This window comes from Halichoeres trimaculatus, unplaced genomic scaffold (genome assembly GCF_033239565.1).
Source record: "Halichoeres trimaculatus isolate MK-OKI-2021-1 unplaced genomic scaffold, fHalTri1.1 fHalTri1_scaffold_19, whole genome shotgun sequence".
Lineage (NCBI taxonomy): Eukaryota > Metazoa > Chordata > Actinopteri > Labriformes > Labridae > Halichoeres > Halichoeres trimaculatus.
Window position 1 is genome coordinate 15,810,698 of NW_027437197.1, and position 21,355 is coordinate 15,832,052.

Genomic DNA, 21,355 nt, shown 5'->3' on the forward strand with positions numbered 1-21,355 from the left:
AAAAGGTAGTTTTAACTATTTTTGTTGATAAAGTAGCTTTCTCGCCCAAAAAAAGCTGGGATAGGCTCCAGCCACCCATGACGCTAAACAGGATATGCGGTATGGAAAGTGAATGAATGAATGAATGAATGAATGAATGAATGAATGAATGAATAAAGTTGCTTTAGTGGAGAATTGAGTTGATTCATTAAAACAAAAAACGTCGAGTTCATCAACTTGTTCATTGATCTGCGAACAATGTCTGTTGAAACAGGTTAATTCAAGGGACTTAAGAGTGCATGAGTGAGAAAGTTTCAGGTAATTGCTGGGATAAAAGAATTGTTAGAGACATTTTCTTGTTTATGTAACACTTTCTCTCTCTTTATTTTATTGCATTGCCAGCTACCAGCAAAGATTGAGTTACAAAGTGCTTTACAGTGTAAAAGGTTTGAGAAAACGTTAAAATTAAAAAACGAAACCAAACAAAAAAAACTCTTTATACTTATGAAAGAATGAGTATGTGGGGTATTTGGTCAGTCAAATAAATGCTATAGATAAAAAAAGACTTATATCAAAAGGCTACCATAGATTTAATCTGCCCTATCCCTGCACAGAAAATATTTTTTTCCACTCAAACACTGACTTCTTTTATGCTCCAAGTTTTGTGACATTGTATGGTTTTAAATTATCTGCATATAAAACTTAGATTACTTCAGTCTTCATATAGGCTAATATGTGAAAGTTTAGGTTTCCCTGCAGCTTTATTTGGTGTCACATCCTGAGTAATGCGGCATCATTTCCAGGTACTTAAGACTCAAAATTATTTTGTTATTCCTGTCTTTTGGGTTTGAGTCACATTATGGTACAATGACTTCGTTTGTTAGATAAATGTGGGTTCAACGATAGCATATGTTTGTGGTTTGTCTTTCTTTTGTTTGACTGCATGCACCAAAAGTTAGTTTTTTGAGACTTCTTGATTTTTTTTTTCAGGAATTGGAGACTTTCCTGTGGGAGGAGGCTTTTTTGGGGTGTCCAGTGATACACTCACACCTGATTGACCTGGTTTAATAACTCCTACTCATTTGTTTCCATTAGCACGACACAGTGTGAATGTGTCTAAGTCAGCTCCCGGTGTTACAGTTTGAAGTGTGATCCTGTAAACGTGAGACCTCTGGCTGAAATGAAGATAAACAATGGGCCACATGAACAGTTTAGTTCTGGGGAATGTTTTTACCAGGAACTAAAAGTTAGCGGAGCCTCTGGTTAAAACGCGGCATTAGTCTGCTCCCACTGTGTGTGACTGTACCTGTGTGTGTGTGTGTGTGTGTGTGTGTGTGTGTGTGTGTGTGTGTGTGTGTGTGTGTGTGTGTGTGTGTGTGTGTGTGTGTGTGTGTGTGTGTAGCATTGGTAGGCTCAGGGCTGGGATTTCGGGTTAAATATTCAAAATGGCGGACGGAGGAGCAGCGAGTCAAGATGAGAGTTCAGGAGCAGGTAATGATTACAGCATTTTACATATTCATACTCATATTCAAACTGTGCTGCTCACAATTTATGATAAAAAACAGACGGGACGCAGACTGCTTCACAGATGAGGTTGGAAATGGATGCTGTTTTAGTTTACACACAGAAAGCTAACTGTAATTTGACAGAGGAGGAAACGACGGCAAATTACATGGAAACATGCCTCCCCCCATTGTGTGATTAGACGGCTGTACGCCGCTACATATTCATACCTCTGTCGACAAATACAGTTTAGCATATTTTATTAATAATCGCCGACGTGACTCCAGTTCTTAGATGACATATTTAGATATTTAACGCAGTTTGATTGAAATGAGGATGCTAACAGGCTAGCGTTAGCTCGCCTGCTAGCGCTTGGCTTTGTGTTGATGCACTCAGAGTCGTTTGAAAGAGGTTTGCATATTCATTTCTGGAGCCGAGCAGTGGCGGTGCTCGCTTCTTTTATCTGATTTTTAAGAGGAAACATATAAATAGAGCAAACGTAGATTTTGTGAGATAGAGCAGTGTCGGTGTGGTTTCTTGGGCTCGCTCGACGTGATTTTATAGCCCTCAGCCTTTTGTGCCTGAGCCATAGCAGCAGCCTGTTGTGTTATTCATGCGGGCCTGCTTCAACCAGAGTGCGGAGTTCAGCATATTCCAGCAACCGAAGCTGGAGCTCATCCTAACTGCATGTAAACATAGCACTTTGTGGTCGAAAAACGTCCACAAACTGTCATTCTTTCATAATTTGGACGTTAGTTTGCCGAGCGGCTAACTGGCTAACCTCTCCTTTCTAACATTTAATACTGAATCCAACTGAAATAACCTTTGAAGATGTTGTGTTCACGGTCTGTGGTGTGTTCATGGTCCTTCTCGAATACACCAGTGTTTGCACTCGGTTTCAATGAAGTTGAACCGAGCACTTTGCTGCCCTTAAAATGGGATTATTTATGAGAAGCGAGCTTTGTTTAAAAATTTAGCATATATATATATATATATATATATATATATATATATATATATATATATATATATATATATATATATATATATTTATCTTTGGTATAACATCTTGTTTTCCCGTCATTGTTGTAGTAGTTCTGACTCAGTGTGTCTGTGCTGAATACAAAGATTGTACCTGTGTATCCCCCCGGGCACAGGGAGGGGTGGTGAGGCCCACTTCCTGAAGGCCACAATAATAACAGGCAGGACATTCTTACTATTCACTCCACCGGTTTCATGGCCGGGCAAGACACAGCATGATGGCAGTTTTTTCCCCTCAAAGTAGATCCCTTTGGGTTGTGTAAAGGAATCCAAAGTGGGTTGTTTAACTGTATGTGGCACTGAAGATCACGGGCTTCATTATCTGGGGCTACACTATCCTCAGCTTTAAAAAAAATGCATTGATAAGTTCCCAACTTTTGATTGTTTTCCACTTATGCATTTCATAGAAGGTGCTGCATTATGAAGAAAAAAGGTGACAAATTGTTAATTCTGGCTTGTGTACATTACGACGCTTGGTGAAGTTCCCGCAGGTTTTTGCAAACACTCATCAACATTTTCACACATTATCTGATGCTGTATGGATTGAGTAATTAATTGATTAATTATGCAAATTATCAACAGTTTATTCCCCGCTAAGAAATGGGGACCATGTAGTAATTTTTTAACATCTTTTGCGTGTAAGTGCTGTTTTGAATCTAACATCCACTGACATATGAACTGATACAAACTACACTTAGTGAGAAAAGCTGCAGAGGACTGTTTCTACTTTTTAAAGTCAAACACAGCTCTTTGTCTCCAACTCTTCACGTGATTTATATTATGTTCATTGTGGTCACAATATTTACACCATGCTTCTAATCGTACAGAAAGACCTTATGGTTACTCAGATATTATATTTGAGGCTTGAACTTCTCTTTTGTGGTTGCTTTTTAAAGAAGTCACACAAAAGATTGCTTCTTTGTGTGAAAACTTTATTGCCATAGGACATGTGATCCCATGATTGTCCTCTTAAAACTGCAGGCACATTTAATAAAATGTATTCGCATCCCTGTAATGACAATGTGATACACTGTAAGACATCCTAAGCTAAAAGAATAGACTGTTTGCCAATTTGCATTTTGTAAAAATTAAATGTCTGCCTGGAAATAGCTTTAAAAATATATAATTAACTTATTAAACAGGGCAACTTAAATGACAGATGAGAAGTACTTCTGTCATCCTCATACTTAGGCTACTTTTCTCATTTAATTAGTTTTTGAGTTCCACCCTCATTCCAGCCTTGTAGTTCCATCATGAATATTCATTGGTGTAAACACAGTTGTTATGAATAATGCATCATTTGCAGTAATAAATTCAGGACATGCCATCTCCAAAGCACTGAGCGGGCCTCCATGAAGGCTGCAGTCAGACAAGTTTTTTTTTTTATGTGGAGGAGGAAAATCATAACTTACCAGAGCTGTGTGCTGAGCTCACAGCAGATAAATACTTGTTTCAGTTGATCTGTAGCATGACTAAACAATGCAGAGCAGAAGTGTTTCAGTGTGATTAAAGCTGAGGGGAAGTGATTTTTTGCCAAAGTTTTACTTCACTGAGTTAAAACAGAGTTTATTGCAACAAATCAAGGCGAGGCTGGCAGTCAAATATGGAAAATGTGTTTGAAATAGTAGAGACAGGATGTGGCACAGGTAGAGGAGGGAAAGTGACACCAAGGAGGACATGATTGGTGGGGGATCCACAAGTTGTGATTTTCACAAAGCAACAATTGTCATGTTAAGGTTTTTGCTTTGACAGTTTATTCAAAGTCACGCCTTAGAGAAGATTTTTTTTTTTCAAATCCTGCACATACTGCTATGGAAACACGGCGGTGCAAGATTGCTGTCAACAAAAACAAAATTGTTTCCAGATTCTGATGATAAGGGACTAATTTAAACATACTTCTAAACATTACAGTCCATTTCTACCAAGTCTTTTTGCATAAATGCTGTCATTCTTTACATTCTGCACCTTTGAAAAAAGCTGAAAAAACTAGAAGATGAATTTCAACATTAAAAATAAGTGTCAATCAAACATCCTTTGGTAGACATAGTTAGTATTTAGCATTCAAGCTGAGCTGCTGATACAGCTGCTTTCGTTTTCCTCTTGTTATCAACATTTATCTTTTAAGACTAACAGCAGTTAAATTTTGTGCCTCTTGGTTGCACCAAGTACAAGACGGCTGAAACATTTACTGTGAGTGAGTGTGAACCCCAGCATTAAATTTACATGAAAGCAAAAGAATCTGCCACTTATCTGACTGGGGCTGTTTCTGCTGAAGAACAGGCTTTTTGATCTCTCTGTAACAAGAAAATGTGTCCGAAGTTTATCTGAGTGTTCTCACTGAGATCATTTCATCACCCCGCGAGGACACACCACAAGGATCACCTACAGTTACAGCTTAAAGCATCTTTTCTAGTAGCTTCTCACCCCTACCCCTCATCCAGTGTCCTCCTTGCCCCTCTCTGGAAACTTCACTTTAATTCACTTGGATTGAGTTTCCCACTTAGCCTATAGACAGCTTGCTAATGACCACCCAGGAGATAGACCACAGCAGCTCAGAGTGGTGTTAGCCTCATTACCGCTCATCAAGTTACACTGCCTCCTGTATTTAGTCGTTTGGTGGTTCCAGTTTGTTCTGTGTTGTCACATTGTGAGGGTTTTATTTAAGAATTAATAGCTGGACATTCATAGAATTAGAACTTAAGGTTGTTTGCTAATTATTTCCCTTAAAAGGAAACTTTATCTGTCATGGCCATACAGCCTCTCCCTTTGTGCTCCGACTCTTCCAGAGTAGGTAAAGTGTTCCTCTGCTTTTGTGACGAAGGATATAGATAGCAGGGCAGAATGTGGATGTGCTAATTAAGTTTAGCTCCGTCTCATGTTGGATCTCCGCGCTCACATTAACGACTCTGCTGTATTCAGCCAGCCTCCCCATAATGCAGTGCTAATGAGACATCTATTTAAAATTCTCGATGCAGGATATTTGTATAATGCAATGTTCCGCAGCAGAGTTTTGCAAACCGTTCATCCAAGTAGCTGTACACGTGTTAAAGTGCACCGCTGATAACTGCCTTTGTGTTTGCTCCTGCTCTGTTTCCTCATTTGGGTGCATGTTTTATTTGCTGATGGATGTGGAGAAGACAGACTGGTGCCTGATTTCTTCCAGTGGAGTGACATCTGTAGGTTTTACTGTGGCTCTCTTTGTAAACAGAAAGCTACAGTGTGATTAAACACTGCTTTACATGATGAACTGAATTTAATATTGTGTTTATGTAATTTAGGGGAGGGATGAACTTTACCAAGCACTCATACATGTTACTTCTAGCTTCTTAAATAGAAAGAGAACACTGTTATCCTGAATATTTATCCGAAACTTTTCAACACTTAATTCTTAAAAGACACAAAACTTGGAAAACAAATTAGTTTTAAGCCAGTATTTTCTGCTTTTTATGTCCCAGTACCAGCAAACTTTGCTGGTACTGTAGGTTGGTTTAAACCAGGGGTGGGCAAACTTTTTGATTCATGGGCCACAATTGGTTCTAACATTTGACAAAGGGGCTGGACCAGGAGCAGATGGATGGAGTGCTTTGGTAACTATCAGGGTATCATTCGTTCATTCCATATCTGTTTTAGAATCCAAAATTGGAAAACGGATAACAACTTGTTATACAATTTTTTTTTGTTTTCAAATCAAAAATCAGAAAACAAATAACGATTAATTTTTCGCTGTTTTGATTTTGTTTTGAAATTAAAATTAGAATATGAGAGAATGGAATTATAATGGGATTTTTAATCAGTGTATGGTTTGTTCTTTCGTTATTCTGTTTCAAAACAAAATCAAAAAAAAAAAAAAAAAAAACGAAAAAAAAAAAAATTGACTTGTTTTTTGTTTTAAAACCAAAACCGAAAAACGGAATTACAGAAAAACAGAAAAACGCGGTTTTTCTGTCCTGGTTTTAAAAATGAAAAAAAAATAGAAATAAAAGATTGTGTCAAAATTGTTTGTGTGATATTTTGATATTAAATGTGAACGTCTCTATATAAAAATTAGACAAACTACTCACATTGAAGATTTATACTTGTTCCTGAGCTTTTTTTTATTAGTAACAGATCGCTGACGATCCACTCCATCTTACCCGCGGGCATATGCGCACTTCCATGTGTTTCAATGAGTTTTGTTTTGTCCACTTTCCTTTTCTTAGGTTCGTTCATCTTTACAGAAGGGTTGATGGGTCAGAGGGTAAAGTGCAAACGTGGAGTAATAGGCCTACGCTTCACCTCAACAAAGCTAAAGTCTCTACAGTGCGCCATCTAGTAGGAAAACATCAGAATTGCAGGGAAAATAAAACATAAACAAGGTTCATTCATTTTGTTTTTTCAAGTTCGGTGGGCCGGATTATAACGTTTAACGGGCCGCATGTGGCCCCCGGGCCGTAGTTTGCCCATGCCTGGTTTACACTTTTCTCCAAACAGCTGATGCTTTCGCGTCCCCTATGGAGATTCTTTAGATGCTTTCACTCATGACTTGCTGTCCAATATCCTCATGTAGATATAAGCAATCAGTTGAACTAGTACAGCTTAGTTTAACTTTTCTTTTTGTTTATCTTATTTTACATATTTATTGTTACATCAGTTGAAATAATGAGCTATGAAAAACTCCATACTCAGGTTGTACTTAATCACTCCAAGCACCATAACAATGAGAGATCAAATGAAACAGTTATGAAGATGGTAGAAAACCTGACTCAGACATCTAGAAGTAAAGAAAAGGTGTCTTCTTCACTCCAAATGATGTTTCTTTATTTTATGTTTGACTGAAAACTACAAGATCAGAATACTTTGGCTTTTATAAGACATATTGGTCTTGACATGACTTGTGATTGGTGTTAGAAGTCTGCCTTTGTTTTATAGTGAACATCTTTAGACGTTGATTGCGTCTTTTCTCTTGTGGATTGCTAATGTGAAGCCCATGACAACCACAGAGCAGCCATACATGCCGGTCCAACCCCTCAGATTCACTGGACACCTGTGCAGAAACATACCTGGGTTTCTCCCCCCTGCAGCATAAAGTCCGTCCCCCCGCTGGAAATGAATCTAAAAAAGCTGCAGAATGAAATACTAATGGAATGTAAAGCTAATCTAAATATGCTAATCCCTAAACACTTCATAAACATAGACAGCAACAGCCCGCCACCCACTCTGCGCTCGCTGGCTGTGGAATGCTGTAGCCACAGGGGGTCCCGCTGTAATGACGGCTTGTGGTGGATTAATGTGGAGTTATTTATTTCCGATTGAGCGACTCCCCCTCCCTCCCCCTTCTTCTTTTGAGCACTAAGGTCCCCATGACTCCTGGAGAAACTCCGAATGAGCAGTCTTAGACGTCCTATCAATGCAGTCCGCCTTGCTTACATGCCCAGACCACCGCCGACAGGCCTCACATTGCATTCTGGGATATCTTCAGCCCTTTACCTGCTCTTAGCTAATTACTTTTTAGCCGTGCACTGGCACAATAATTGGTCTTGTGCTGCTGTCTCCCCTCCCTCTTCTGCGCCAAGTGCTAGTTTGAGCACTTTTTCCCCCACTTCTCTGTGTCGTCCTTATTCCCCTGTTTTTTATCGTCCTCCAAAAGCCATCCAATTAATATGCTAATGAGCTGATAAATATTTATAGGAGTTTAAATTATGCAGAAAGCTTTCAGAGCCCGGTGTGAAATGCGTCGCTCGCAGGACTTCAAAGCCTTGCATTGCTAACGAGGCAGGGGCAGATTTGCATACGGCTTTAATCAGCTGAATACTGATTACGCTTCATTATAGAGACGCAGGGAGGGGAGCCGAGAGAGAGGAGGCCGCCAGCTGCACTTGTCGTTTGTTTCATTCCAGCAAGAGAGGGAGAGGTCGAACTTTTTCAGAAGTACAGACAATCTTGGCGCACGAGAGAGAGAGGGAGAGAGGGAGCTGCGCTATAAGAAAAGAAGAAAAAGGCAGCGAGGAAGAGGAGGAGAGCTGTTTGTCTAAACCCCGTTGGCTTTCCCAGTGTGCGTTTCACAGCGTTGCTCAGTGAACCGTGCGCCGGACAGTGCTGCCGTGTCTGCGTGAGTGTAGCTCCGATTGTGTTGAACTCTGCTCACTGCTGACCACTGGAGAGTGAAGAGAGGGAGGAGCAGGGGGGAGGAAGGGGAGTGCCGCACGCCCTGTCGGAGGGTTTGCCCCGGCCGAGGCAGGTTTCTGTGATAGGCTCTGCAGCCATGCTGGAAAACTCAGGTGGAGCAGGAGCGGGTGAGTCTGTGAGGATGGAGCTGGGTCCTCTGGAGTCTAAAGTTGTGTCTCTTTGCATGTTATAGTGAAGGCTCGTGTGTGTGATTCATTCAGCTCAGTTTTTCTGCTCTGAACGTAATGGGACGTTGCGGGACATCTTTAAACTTTATGCAAAACACTCAGGTGACACAGCGTCTCCTCTCCTCCTGGTTGTCATCATGTTGACAGGGTCGTTGTGGGTGTGAGTTTTTCTCACTGTCCCTCTCTTTCTGTCTGTCTGTCTACTTCAGATGCTAAAGTGAATAATCAGTCACAAACTACTAAATGTGCAATGGAAAGTGCTGACGGGAACACCGGTGAGTGACCTCCAGCTCCTCTTTTCTACCTTCTTGTTTTTTTTTAACCTGGATTAAATATCTGACGTGCTGAGTTTCCTCTCCTCATTCAACAGGTTTCACATCCAGACACTCACTGTCGTTCTGTCCACCTCTCTGTGTTATTGATTATTAAACATGGCAGCTTTCCAAACCCTTGTGAGCGCTCCTCTTTGTCAAATGAAGTGTTTACCTCGCAGAGCAGTTCCTCTGATTTAATTTAATTCTCTCTGTGTCGGTGCTTCACTGATTCTGTGATACCAATTATTAAACGTGGAGTGAACATTGCAGATTGGATGCTCAGCTTTGTACTACTGTTGTGTAAATATTACTGCCTGCTTCTACTTTTTTGTGTAAGTCCATAACGTTAATAATTAATTCTGTGATGATTCACCGACCTGCGCTTGCACACAGTCATGCAGCAGTGTTAAAACCAGCACAGTTTCATACACTCTAGCAGGTTTCCTTTGCAGTTTACGACAGTTAGTGGTTGATTCCTTATGTTTTGAATGTTCAACTCTTAAAAAAAGTTGATGTCTCTAAACTCCTCCCACAGCCTGTCTCATGATCTCTCTTTCTGTCTTTAGGGATCCAAACCAATGGATTGGATTTTCAGAGGCAGACGGTGCAAACCACAAGTGCACTCACTAATGCACACGCACAAGCCCTCCTCCAGCAGGTAACAGCTCACACCCGACACCTCTAATCCTCCTGGTCTTTCCTTCTCTTTCCTGACGGTTTTATGAAGCTGAAGTGTGCCGTAACAAAGAGAAAAGGTGAAGCTGGAACCGCTCTCCTGCGCTCACACATGCGCCAAGCAGAAAGAGTTCATTTAAATGAGCCAGGCTCTCCTTGTGTCGCCTGGCAACACGGCAGATTAATCAACCCTGTATGCTAATTAGCTGCTCTGCGGTTGCTCGGAAACAGATGGCCGAGAATATGCAAATCTATGCAGAATTTACATGCACTGCATAACAGTTATTTTAATTAGCATCTCAACTCTCCCCTCCCTTTCCTTTCACTCTGCTCATCTCTGAAGGCTGCAGAGCATTTTTAAAAACCCACTCTTCCTCTCTCCCTCTTACTTTTGAATTCTAATTCCTCCCCCTGTTTAAAGACTGAAGGCTCATTTTTCAGAGGTTTCACGTTCTCTGTATTTCTAGCTTGAGTATTAAATATGTATCCAGCTTTACCAGCTTTATCTCGTACTAGCTGAGTGTTACCTTTAGGAAGATGTCCTCTAAGACCTCCTTCCCTACTCCTTTTTGCTTCACCTCTACTAGTCTAAGGCGGAGGACTCGAGCGCTCTTCCCACCTCCGTCCAGCAGAGCGTTTTGCCTCAAACCCAGCTCATGTTGGCGGGAGGACAGATTGCTGGAGTAAGTGTCTCACTGTTTTGAATCGAACCCTAATCACAGCCATGCATCCGGGGGTGACACATCAGCACCATGAGTCCAGGGTGAACGTGTTGGGTGATGAAATGATCGCTTGCTTTGACTCTGTGGCTGAGGCTGCTGTCTCTCCTTTCTGTCTGCCTGCTCCTCATCATCGTCATCATCATCACGGTGGTCCAGCCGATGTGTCCGAAACACGCGACACATTTCATCTTCATCCGTGTTTCCCTTCAGAGCGTTCTGCAGTCAAGAAGAGAAGCCGGGGTTCTGTGGGGTTTCACATTTTCCATGCATGTGGATCTGAGTCTGAACATGACATCAACATGTTCATTTGCACTTGTGCCCGGCCCAGCTGCATGAGTCTTCTCTACTTCTGCCTGTCGGGGCTCAGTGTAGTGCTGCCATGGAAGAGAAAGTTCAAATACTTTGATACCAAAATGAAACATTAACTCAACTCCCAAAAAAGTAGATAAAAGGTGAAGCCATTAACTTGTTGTCAAAGGAGGCCCACAATTCAGGTCCTCTGAGTAAAAATGTGGATTTTATTTGGTTTCAGACTTCTTTTTGGTATCGAGGCCTTTCAACTTCACCATATTGAGGGCACTAACACATCTTATCTCAGTGATGTAACTAGAGCAGGGTGATAAATAGACCTTTGAATTCATTAAAAACTGTGTTTTAAGACAGATTTTTCTTTCATTCAGTCTGTGCAGAGTCTTAAAGGAGTCTCGTCCCAAAAGCAGTCTCCTCAGTCATACAGAAGTGGTCAATTTCTGCTTGTTAGACCTTTAATGTCCAGGGTGAGCTGTACATTTTTCCATGACAGTTTAGAGCAACAGTTGATCATTTAGTAAAGACATTAATTCAGCATCGAAAACAGGCCGCAGGAATGAAAACCTGTGGATAAAGTTTGGTCTTTATCGCCCAGCTCTGGAGCTAGAAAGAAACCAGTTTGTCAAAGCCACTCTTATTGTTTGTGTCTGTCTGTTCTCTGATTACGCTCACCCTCACTTTGTCAACACTCTGTCTCTCTTTCTCTTGGCTCTCCAGCTGACCCTGACCCCAGCGCATCAGCAGCTGTTGCTCCAGCAGGCCCAAGCTCAGCTCCTGGCTGCAGCCGTGCAGCACTCAGCCAGCCAGCAGAACAGCAACACTGGGGCCAACATCTCAGCCTCTGCAGCCACCCCCATCACCCAGCTGCCTCTGTCGCAGCCCATCCAGATCGCCCCGGTAAGGCACCATCACCTGTGCACCAAAATTTTCAGCAAATCTTTAAACGAATGGCGATGGCAAAGTTGTGCAAAACACCCACAGAAGTCAGTCACCTCCATCTGAAGTCTGCTTTGTGAGGATATAACTGCGTCTGATCATGAATGCCTCTTTTCTGAGTGGGATTGTTAAAACATCACGTTTCATTTGCCACAGCAGCTACAGCAGCAGAATCTCAGTCTGCCTCAGTTCGTACTGGTGCAGCCCGGCCACCCGATCGCCACGCCGCTGCAGTCCACTCAGTTCATCATCTCACAGACACCGCCGCAGGCCCAACAGAGTGAGCAACGCACCTTCCCCTGGTTTGATTCCAGATTCTCCAAACATGTAAATTTTGTTTTATCTGAACTCTGACGTCTGTGTCCCTGTAGGCATATTGCAAGCCCAGAGTCTTCTAACTCAACTACCTCAAAGCCAAGCTAACCTCCTGCCGACTCAACCAAGCATTACCCTTGCACCTCAGGTTGGTTGGTGATAATAGTTTTAAAAGTATAGACAGAATATTTACCTCTTTGTGCTCTTTTAGAGAGTGTAGTTTGACTCTGTTTGGCATGTTTTCTGTTTTCTGTAGCCTGCAACTCCCACCCGCACAACAGCAGCCACACCTATTCAGACCCTGCCCCACAGTCAGTCACCACCCAAAAGGCTGGACACCCCCACTCTGGAGGAGCCGAGCGATCTGGAGGAACTGGAACAGTTTGCAAAGACTTTCAAACAGAGGCGTATCAAACTGGGCTTTACACAGGTGTGTTTGGGAGTGATTTATTGACTTTGACTGCTTTCAGATTCATTGTGCATGTGATAACAAAACATTTGAATGTGGTGAAAACAAGTGTTTTATTTCTTATGCACGTCTGTGTCTCTGCCTGCGATCAGGGGGATGTTGGGCTGGCCATGGGGAAACTGTACGGCAACGACTTCAGCCAAACGACCATCTCTCGCTTCGAGGCCTTGAATCTGAGCTTTAAGAACATGTGCAAACTGAAGCCACTGCTGGAGAAGTGGCTCAATGATGCAGGTTTGTCCCTGAACCAACCTGAATGAGCACAGAGCGTGACGATGGGAGAAAACTTTGAGTCTGGGTTTGTGTCGCATCATGAGTTCCTTGTCTTTACCTCTCTTCCCATCTTTGTGTCAATGCTGTTTGTGCAGAGAACCTGACATCTGATCAGGCCCTGTCCAGCCCCAGCGCTCTGGGGTCCCCGGGCATGGGCATCGAGGGAATCAACCGCAGACGGAAGAAGAGGACCAGTATTGAGACCAACATCCGAGTGGCCTTAGAAAAGAGCTTTCTGGAGGTTAGAAAGTGGCACATATAGATCGTATCTCTAAAAGTCTTTGCCTTTTTGTATGTGGAAAATAATGTATGTTTAAGTATCTTATTACACAAGTTGGTAGTTCCCCAAGTGCTCACAGGGAATCCCTGGCTCTTTTGCCCTCTTCAAGCAGAACCAAAAACCTACCTCTGAAGAGATCACCATGATCGCCGACCAGCTCAACATGGAGAAGGAGGTGATCCGGGTCTGGTTCTGCAACCGCCGGCAGAAGGAGAAAAGGATTAACCCCCCCAGCAGCGGTAACAGTGGAGGAGGCAACACCCCCATTAAAACCATCTTTACTCCCAGTAGCCCTTTGGTAAGAAAGGACACACAGCATCAGTGTGTTACAGAGTTCAGTGTGACTTGTTTTTTTTTTTTTTTGAGCTCACTCAATCCTCCCTCTTGTTTTCTCGCCCAGGTGGCCAGCACAGCAAGCCTTGTGAGCAGTCCAACTATTAACACACCCACCACTCTGACTGTAAACACAGTGATGCCTCTCACCAGCACCAGCGTCTCCAATCTGTCCTTCACAGGTATGGTTTTATGTGATTGCCTTAACCCTTAAACACCCGAGCCTCAAAATGCCTTCCTGGACCTTTTTCCTTCTATCCACTATAAGAATTATCCTGTGAGTAAATGCTTTGGTCCTTTCAATATCTGGAAAGCACACACTTACACATATACTTTGTTTTAAAAAGTTTGTTACACATCTTCAACGTTGAATTTTGCACATATTTCACGAATAAGACTTGGTACACCGTTCTAAAAAATCAACACACAAAAACAAGCCTCAATCTATGCAAATAATTACACATAGGAAGTAAAAACTAGACAGAGAGCGCCTCATTCATCCCGAAGTTCATCCCATCTAACGCTACCTTTTTTTCACATGTAGCTGCTTCTTCAGTCTCAGAGTAATGCAGAAAGCTCAATGGAGGTTTTATAACCTGGGAGGATCTTCTTTTGGTATCTTTGGGAGAACTCTGCTCCGTTCGAGGGCTACCTCAAATGCTTGAATGAAATTACCCTATAAACCACACATTGACTGAAAGCGCACAATCTCAGCTTTCACAAATAGTTGGGATTTTTCCAATTGTTCAAACTGTTTAGAAATAAAGGTCCTTCAAAGAGCAATGTGTTGGCACCAAAACAGCCAGTGTTAAAGGTTAATGAAAGTATTTGTTCAATCATCCATAATCAAAGACTGTAACCTCCTCTTCTCTTTAACGTCTCTCTCCTCAAAGGCACGACAGTCGGCGGCACAAACACAGCGTCCGTTATCTCCACAGCACCTGTGATCTCCACAGCAACCAGCTCCCCATCTTTAAGCCCGTCGCCAACCACCATCCAGTCCACACAGACCACGGAGAGTAAGGCCAGCACTCAGGCGCAAACAATCCTCAACCAGGTCCCGACATCTCTTGCCGCCACTTTAGGGACCGGCCAGGTGATGGTGGCGGCTCCTGGGCTGTCCCAGTTACCAAGTGCTAGCTTTGCTGCGATGGCTGCGGCTGCTGCAGGGCTTAACCCGGGGCTGATGTCCTCCCAGTTCACTCCAGGGTCAGTCACATCCAACTCGAGCCTCTGATTCTCACCTCTCTAATGATCTTAATGTGTTTTTAACAGCCTGATCAATGATTATTAATGAAGGTTTGTGTGTTGGTGTACAGGGGGGCCCTGCTCAGTCTGACTCCTGGTGGCCTTGGCAGCGCACTGAGTCCTGCCCTCATGAGCAACAGCACCCTGGCCACCATTCAAGGTCCGTGAAGCAGTTTAAAAACAGAAAATGAAAGCTTGGTTGTTTTTTTCCTAATAGTATCCATTAGTATTCTACTGTATCCCAGCTTTCCAGGTCTTAATACATTTATTTGTCTTCTCTGCAGCTTTGGCATCAAGCGGCACAATCCCCATCACCTCTCTAGATGGCAGTAACCTCCTGTTCGCCAACACTTCTGCCGGTAACACGCCCAACCTGGTGACCACGCCACTCTTCCTGAACCCCCAGAACCTGTCCCTGCTCACCAGCAACCCTGTCAGCCTGGTGTCAGCCGGGGCCGGGGGGCTGCAGGTCACCGACGCTCATCATCAAGCCACCACGGCCGCCGTGCCTGTGCAAGCCTCGACCATTACCACTGCCTCCAAGGCTCAGTGAAGTGGCGTCCGGGATGAACGCCCTGCTCCTTACGTCGTGCACTACTTTACCACACCATGTAGGGAGCAGGAGGCTTCACTAACCACCCCACGTTCTCTCCATTGTATCTATCATTATTTAATCCTTTTTGCTGCCACCAAAAAGAAAACGGCCTCAAACGAGGTTGTGGTTAACTTTTTTTTTTTTGGTTTGTTTTGTTTGTCTCTTACTTTATGATTGATGGATGTTTTTCTGTTGTTGTTTTTCTCAAACAGTAGCCAGATGGACTCTGTTGTTGGCCTGTTTTGCTCACGAACCTTGACGAGTGTCCAGGAATGAGAAATCTACTTGGCACCGTTGAGCTTTTCACATTTTGTACATATAATCCTCCTATTTCCAGGTCAGAGTTTCCTCTGAAAAACCGCTAACCAAAAACTTTAGGATTCTTCTCTTTAACATTCAAACTAAACTGATTTTACTAAGAATTTTACAATACTCATCGTCACTAATGGGGCTTTGTGTGTTGCCCCATCTTAACTTTTCTCGTTTTTTTTTCTTTTTTCTGACAGGCCTTGATGTAATCATATCAAATTTGTATTGTAGAGACCTTTTTCTTTAACTTTGCTGTCTATATTTTTGACATTCAGAACTTTGTAAGTCTAATATTAAGTTAAGAGTTAAATATCAATTTGTAATCGTGGTTATAAGGCTTTAAAAACAAGTAATAAGTGGCCGATATAAAGGTTATCATTGCTTTAAGAGCTGGAGAGGCCGTTGGGTCTCTCTGAGTCTCTCTTTCTGGAAACACTGACTTTTACATTTCGCTGCGGTGGCTACGCAGCTGACCTGCTTTGGTAAAACGGCGGTCTGGGTGTGGATCATTGACACTGATAGAAACTGACTGAAGCGTTGCAGTGAGAGCTTTAAAAGAGCTGCAGACATGCAGTCCTGTGTCTGACTGAGGCTGATTTGTTTGGGTGACGGTCTGGTGGACAAGTGTATATTATGTTTGGATTCAGACGTAGAAACTTAAAGTCTGCATGTGTTGTCTACAGCTCAGGTAGATACTGAGAGTTCAGTACCTGGGTGATCTGTGGGGCTCTGGGGCTGCCCGGTCTGTTGATGTGAGGACCGGTCAGCTGTTGCGGCCTTCATACCAAATGTTAGGTGGCTTTTGGCTCGGTGGGGTTGTCGCATTGTGTTGTTTGTTTTTTTTATAGTAGTACCGTCGTATCTACTTGTGCACAGTATCTGTACCAAAAAACTGGATTGATGAGCTGCAGTCTGCCTGTTTTGAATGAACTTCTGTCTTTTCTTTTCCTGTCTGCAGTCATCCGACTGGCTAACGTACTTTAAAATATACCAAAAATATTTGTTAAAATAATTGCTGTGTGTAGTCGGTGTAGCTTAGTCGAGTCAACATATTTATGAGTACAGAATCTCACTTCATCGTTACAGTATATAGAAATGCAATATTTTGAAGATAATTTCCAAAGATGACCTTTTTTCTTGTTTTTTTTTCTTTTTAATTTGACAAAATGTCTCATCGCTCAGCTTTCGATTGGCAGCACAACTGACCAAAAAAAGGGTTGTGGGGTTTGGGCATGAGAAGAAGTTTCCTTTTACTTTTTATGAATTGGTTTATGATACCGGGGCCTCGCCCCTAAAGCCTGATCCTGGTTTTCTTTGGGCCATTTGATGGCTTGTTTTCCTTTCAACAGTTTCAGTAGCAGTTTGGGGCTTTTCTGAAGCGTAGTGGAAAGCTTCTGTTTTTTGGTTTTGTACTAAGATTCAGCCATAAAACAACAGCTTGAACCAAAGTGGATTTCCTCAGTAGTTGCTGTGCCTGTTTGAGCACAGGGTGTGTGTACAGATGACTCCACACTGCTGACCAATGATTCTCCTTTTCTCCCACTTTCGGTCGACACCTGATTCTCCTGATTTGGTGCTGCTGGATGAGGATGACACAAACTTAGCTTTAACAACCTGCTGCTGATGCTCCCTGTGGAGCTGAGCTGTTGAGAGGCCTGCATGCTTTCCTATAGCTTTAAGACTACATCCTGTGAGAATCAGGGTTGTGGTTTTTAGACCTCCCGCGTGGAGGGCTCATACATGTAAATGCATAGAATCATCAGATGACATACTTCCTCTCTGCGCCAACATTTTAAACCAGCATGCTTTAAAACAATATGCTGCTCCCTGAATCTGTCCGTGGACTCTTTTTCAAACCTGCCAAATGATGGTGGCATCGGGCTAAGTGCTGTTAATGTGCTTCACATTCAGCTGAACCCACAGGAAAGCAGAAACGTTCTGCTGCTTGAAGATAACTAAACAAATTACAACACTGAGACTGTAAGCAGCAGAATCTGTCCACGTCCTCCTCTTGTCGACTTCTTTTCTGTTGTTGAATAATTTCGACTGAATATACCTCAGCAGCACTTAAACATAAGGTTCACTTTTAGACATTTCTGTGTATAGAACAGTGTAGAATGTATAAGTACTGTCTGGCTCGCCATTCAAAGTTTATACTGAAGAACCATACATAGGAACCATACATAAGAGGACAACCTACTACTGCTATTTTCTAGTACTACTATTTATGGGGTATTTCCAGGTTTAGATATTATTTTGAGATCCTTCTTGCCAAAGTAAAAGCCTTTCTCTTTGCAGCTAGGCGGGTGCCTGGCTGCTCATGTTGCTGGTTTCCCCGTCTGTACGGCCACGCTGGGCCTGTTCCTGTGCCGTTTGTACGTTGTCACTAAAGAGTCCAGATGAACCAGTAGCCGTCGGCACCATAGGATGTTACTGAAATATTTATCTGAGGAAAGACTTAAGAATTAGAGAACTGATCTTTTCTTAATTCTATACATATAAATATATATATAAACACTTGTAAGATATTCATATTTTATATTTGAACCAGTATGTTATCAAGACTGAATGTAGTGTTTATCATGCTTACTCAAAACCCCCTAAATCTTCCTTTTTTTATGATCGCAAAAGAGCAATTTTTGTTGAAAAATGTCAAGACCAAAAATATGAGAGAGCACGTCTGGACGGCGCGTGAGTCGCTGATGCCTGTGAGGGTTTTTCTGCTCGTTCTCCTGACTCTGAAATATCTGATCTTAATCTTTTTATAGTTTTTTTTTCATTGTGTGCTTTTGGGTTGAGTCGTTGTGGACTTGATTTGTCGTGCTGTCTTTAACAATCAGTTGTGTTTTTTTATATTACTTTATGCCTTTAACTGTTTTGTATAGTGTGAGAGGGCGAGATCACTGGCTTTCTTAGTTTGACAAAAAGATTAACATTATCATTTATGCCTTATTGTTACGTAGAAGACATGAGCATTGTAGCATTATCTGTGTGTGTGTGTGTGTGTGTGAGTGTGAGAGAGAGAGGGCTTGAGCTTTTAGCTCACCTGGTGCATTGTTTCCACTGAAACATTACAATGTACTTTGGGCATTTCAAGCGTGGTTCTGTTGCTACCTTTGTTTTCTAGGTGTGACTCTGACAGGTGGAGGATACCTGTGAAAAAAAGCTTTACTAATAATTCCAGCAGGTGTGTGTGTGAGAGTGTGTGAGTGTCTTAAAACGAAAGACTAGGGAGGGCAGTCTGCAAACCATGATGGTGCTTTTTATTTTTTTCCATCTTCCAGTCGATGTTAAAAAAGATAAGACATGAGCATACTTAGTTTTCTTTTTGACATGACGGGGTCTCTACAGGTGTACTCGAGTTTTAAAACAGGCCAGGTGTGTTTTGGTCACATCTGAGGCTCTTTCGGCTTCGCTTTAACACTTCAGTATCCTGAGACTTTTGAACCTGCCGTCATGTGATGGGAAGTCGACCCACCACACTGGTTTGCTGGTTTAGGAACGATAACAAAGGAAGTTTGGAGTACCAGAAAGGCCAAACGGAGCTGTTGTATACCTCATTTTTAACTCAAGATTGAGTGAAACCTGCTTTAATCTACTAAAGAAATAAAAACATTTAAAAAAAATCAAAAAAAGGTGAAAATACACAAACTTGTGTGAGAGGAGAAGCCCGTTCATACCCAAGCTTTGTGAAGAGTTGTGCAAAAAACTACCACAAGGGGGAGACATAATACATACCATCACTTATGAATGTCTGCTGTTTTCTTTCACAGTTTGGTGTTTTAATGCTGCACACTGATTGGATGGCGTTTAAATGTTGTAACTTGAGTTATTTTATAGTGTTTTTGTCACAAAAGTTACTTTTTGTTGTAATAGTAGGGCCTCCCTTCACGTTTGAACACTTTAAGTTTGACAATCCTTTTTTATTGTTTTTCTGATCAGGTCCTGGTATGTAGATGTTGTCCCTCGTGTTGTGGCGTTGTCACACCCTCTTCTTGCTTTCTGTGGTACCAACATTAACCAAAGACTTATAACTTGATTGTATATGAACGACGCCATCTTCCCCTCGCCCGTCCCCGCCTCCGCCGCCCTCTGCTCAGCATCAAATCCCGGCTCGCACGCTCTCTCCCTCAACTCGTCTCTTAAAACTTTTTATTGCATGTGAATGTGTATCCTGGAAAAACAAAGAAATGAAAAAAAACATGCTCCAGCAACCTGTCGGTGCTGCGGTTTCAGTGCCTGTGGGCGGGGACCAGAGAGGAGGGGGAGGGGTTTGAAACGTGGCTGAGCGGGCTTCTCCGACACACACCAACCGATGGTCCGGTGGTAGCTGGGTGGTGTTTGTTAATACACACTGTGGGTTAATCCTGTGCACACTGTACCTGCTCAGGACTCTGTATGTTTGTCCTCTTCGAGCGCTGTTGCTAGGATGCCCGACCCTCCTTCCTTCCCCCTCTTTCTCCCTCTTTTCTCTCAAAGACTGTGGTAAACGCTCTTCCTGCCTCCCATAAAGCATCTCCTCTCCACTCCTCAAACATGACCCTGTTGTCTCCAGGAGTACACATCCTGCAGTCGCTCACACTCACTACTGTGTCCCCTCTCCTCTCACTCTCCTCTCTCCTCCATCTCTTCACTACAGACTCTGATCAGCTGTGACACTATGCATCATGGTCCGTCTCTCTGCATGGACTGTGTCCCTCTGGCTCAGACCTCTGGCCGACGGGCTTCAGTGACACTTTGTTTAAATGCTTTACTCCGAGTGCAGGTTGTAGGACCTCACAAGCGCTATCCCAAAGCAAAAATCCAAATATTTAACTTTTGACAAACGCAGATACCAAAGAAATCTCTCTGTCCTGTGTCTCTCTCTGTGTTCCTCTCTTCCTCTCACCCTGCAGCATGTGTATTAAGAGACAAACCCAGCACTGGCTTTAGTCCTAGCCTCAGTAATTCCAAAGCTTAGATGTATATTTTGGTATATTTCTGAGAAAAACTTGCGTGAAGAAGCGTCTGTTTCTCGTTTGTTTGTTGTAATCTCTTTTTTCTGTCACAGCATGGAACTAATTGCAGAACTGTCTTACTCTTGGTAGGTTAAAGATATAGTATTTTTGTATGTTTTTGGGTGTGTTGTGTGTGATTATCAGTTCACAGCCCAAGTGACCATGGCTTTCAACAAGAGAAATAAACAAAAAAAAAAGAGGAAAAAAAGAAAAGAAAAGAAAATGCCAACCATGTACATACTTTGTCTGTGTAACTCCAGAAATGCATTCTGTAAACATCTACTACTCATGTTGTGGACGCTTGGGCTCATCTAAAGGAATGTGTCCTTGTTTTTTATTTCCCTGTTTTCTTATTCTACAGTCTGATACAGAAAATGTCTTTTTCTGCTTTCCATCTTGGAAAAAAACACTGAGGGACTCTGATCCGACTACAAGTTAAAAAAAAAACAAAACAACAAAAAAAAAAACTGCCTCCATTTCCGGCGGCGTAGAGCTGAAAGATTGTGTAGGAGTTTTAAGTATGTGAATCAGGATACATAGTAGATTTTGATGCATTTGTCTGCTGTATTTTTGTTTGTTTTGTTTTTATACACATATAAAGATAATCTCTTACTGTTAATGTACAGTTTTCTTTTGTTGTAAACATCATTAAACCATTTTCCAAGTGTTTTGATATGTGCTTTGTCTTTTAAGTCAGTGTGCACATCCACAATTTTGTTCTTGAG

General features: G+C 42.4%; 1 protein-coding gene across 10 annotated transcripts; it reads left to right on the forward strand.

Moving 5' to 3' along the window:
• Nucleotides 1-1,391: 1,391 nt before the first annotated feature.
• LOC141808072 (POU domain, class 2, transcription factor 1-like) lies at nucleotides 1,392-21,288 on the forward strand. Of its 10 annotated transcripts, none has more exons than XM_074694407.1 (15): nucleotides 1,392-1,470; nucleotides 9,065-9,130; nucleotides 9,736-9,827; nucleotides 10,432-10,527; nucleotides 11,593-11,772; nucleotides 11,968-12,091; nucleotides 12,183-12,274; nucleotides 12,383-12,556; nucleotides 12,688-12,829; nucleotides 12,964-13,109; nucleotides 13,258-13,446; nucleotides 13,549-13,663; nucleotides 14,375-14,690; nucleotides 14,801-14,889; nucleotides 15,014-21,288. In XM_074694407.1, exons 1-15 carry the CDS (start codon nucleotides 1,425-1,427, stop codon nucleotides 15,280-15,282), a joined length of 2,136 nt encoding a protein of 711 aa, XP_074550508.1. In that variant the 5' UTR covers nucleotides 1,392-1,424; the 3' UTR covers nucleotides 15,283-21,288. The 10 variants fall into 10 exon arrangements, with proteins under 10 accessions (XP_074550508.1, XP_074550509.1, XP_074550504.1 ...); XM_074694408.1 differs by having other exon boundaries at nucleotides 13,261-13,446; XM_074694403.1 differs by having other exon boundaries at nucleotides 12,688-12,828; nucleotides 12,954-13,109.
• Nucleotides 21,289-21,355: the final 67 nt, after the last annotated feature.

Bases quoted from the DNA above. Each gene is read 5' to 3' on its own strand.
- LOC141808072 (XM_074694403.1), top strand. From the start codon at position 1,425: ATGGCGGACGGAGGAGCAGCGAGTCAAGATGAGAGTTCAGGAGCAG. The intron at 12,092-12,182 runs GTGAGCAACGCA...GTGTCCCTGTAG, and splicing joins ACCGCCGCAGGCCCAACAGA to GCATATTGCAAGCCCAGAGT. The intron at 13,110-13,257 runs GTTAGAAAGTGG...GCCCTCTTCAAG, and splicing joins TAGAAAAGAGCTTTCTGGAG to CAGAACCAAAAACCTACCTC.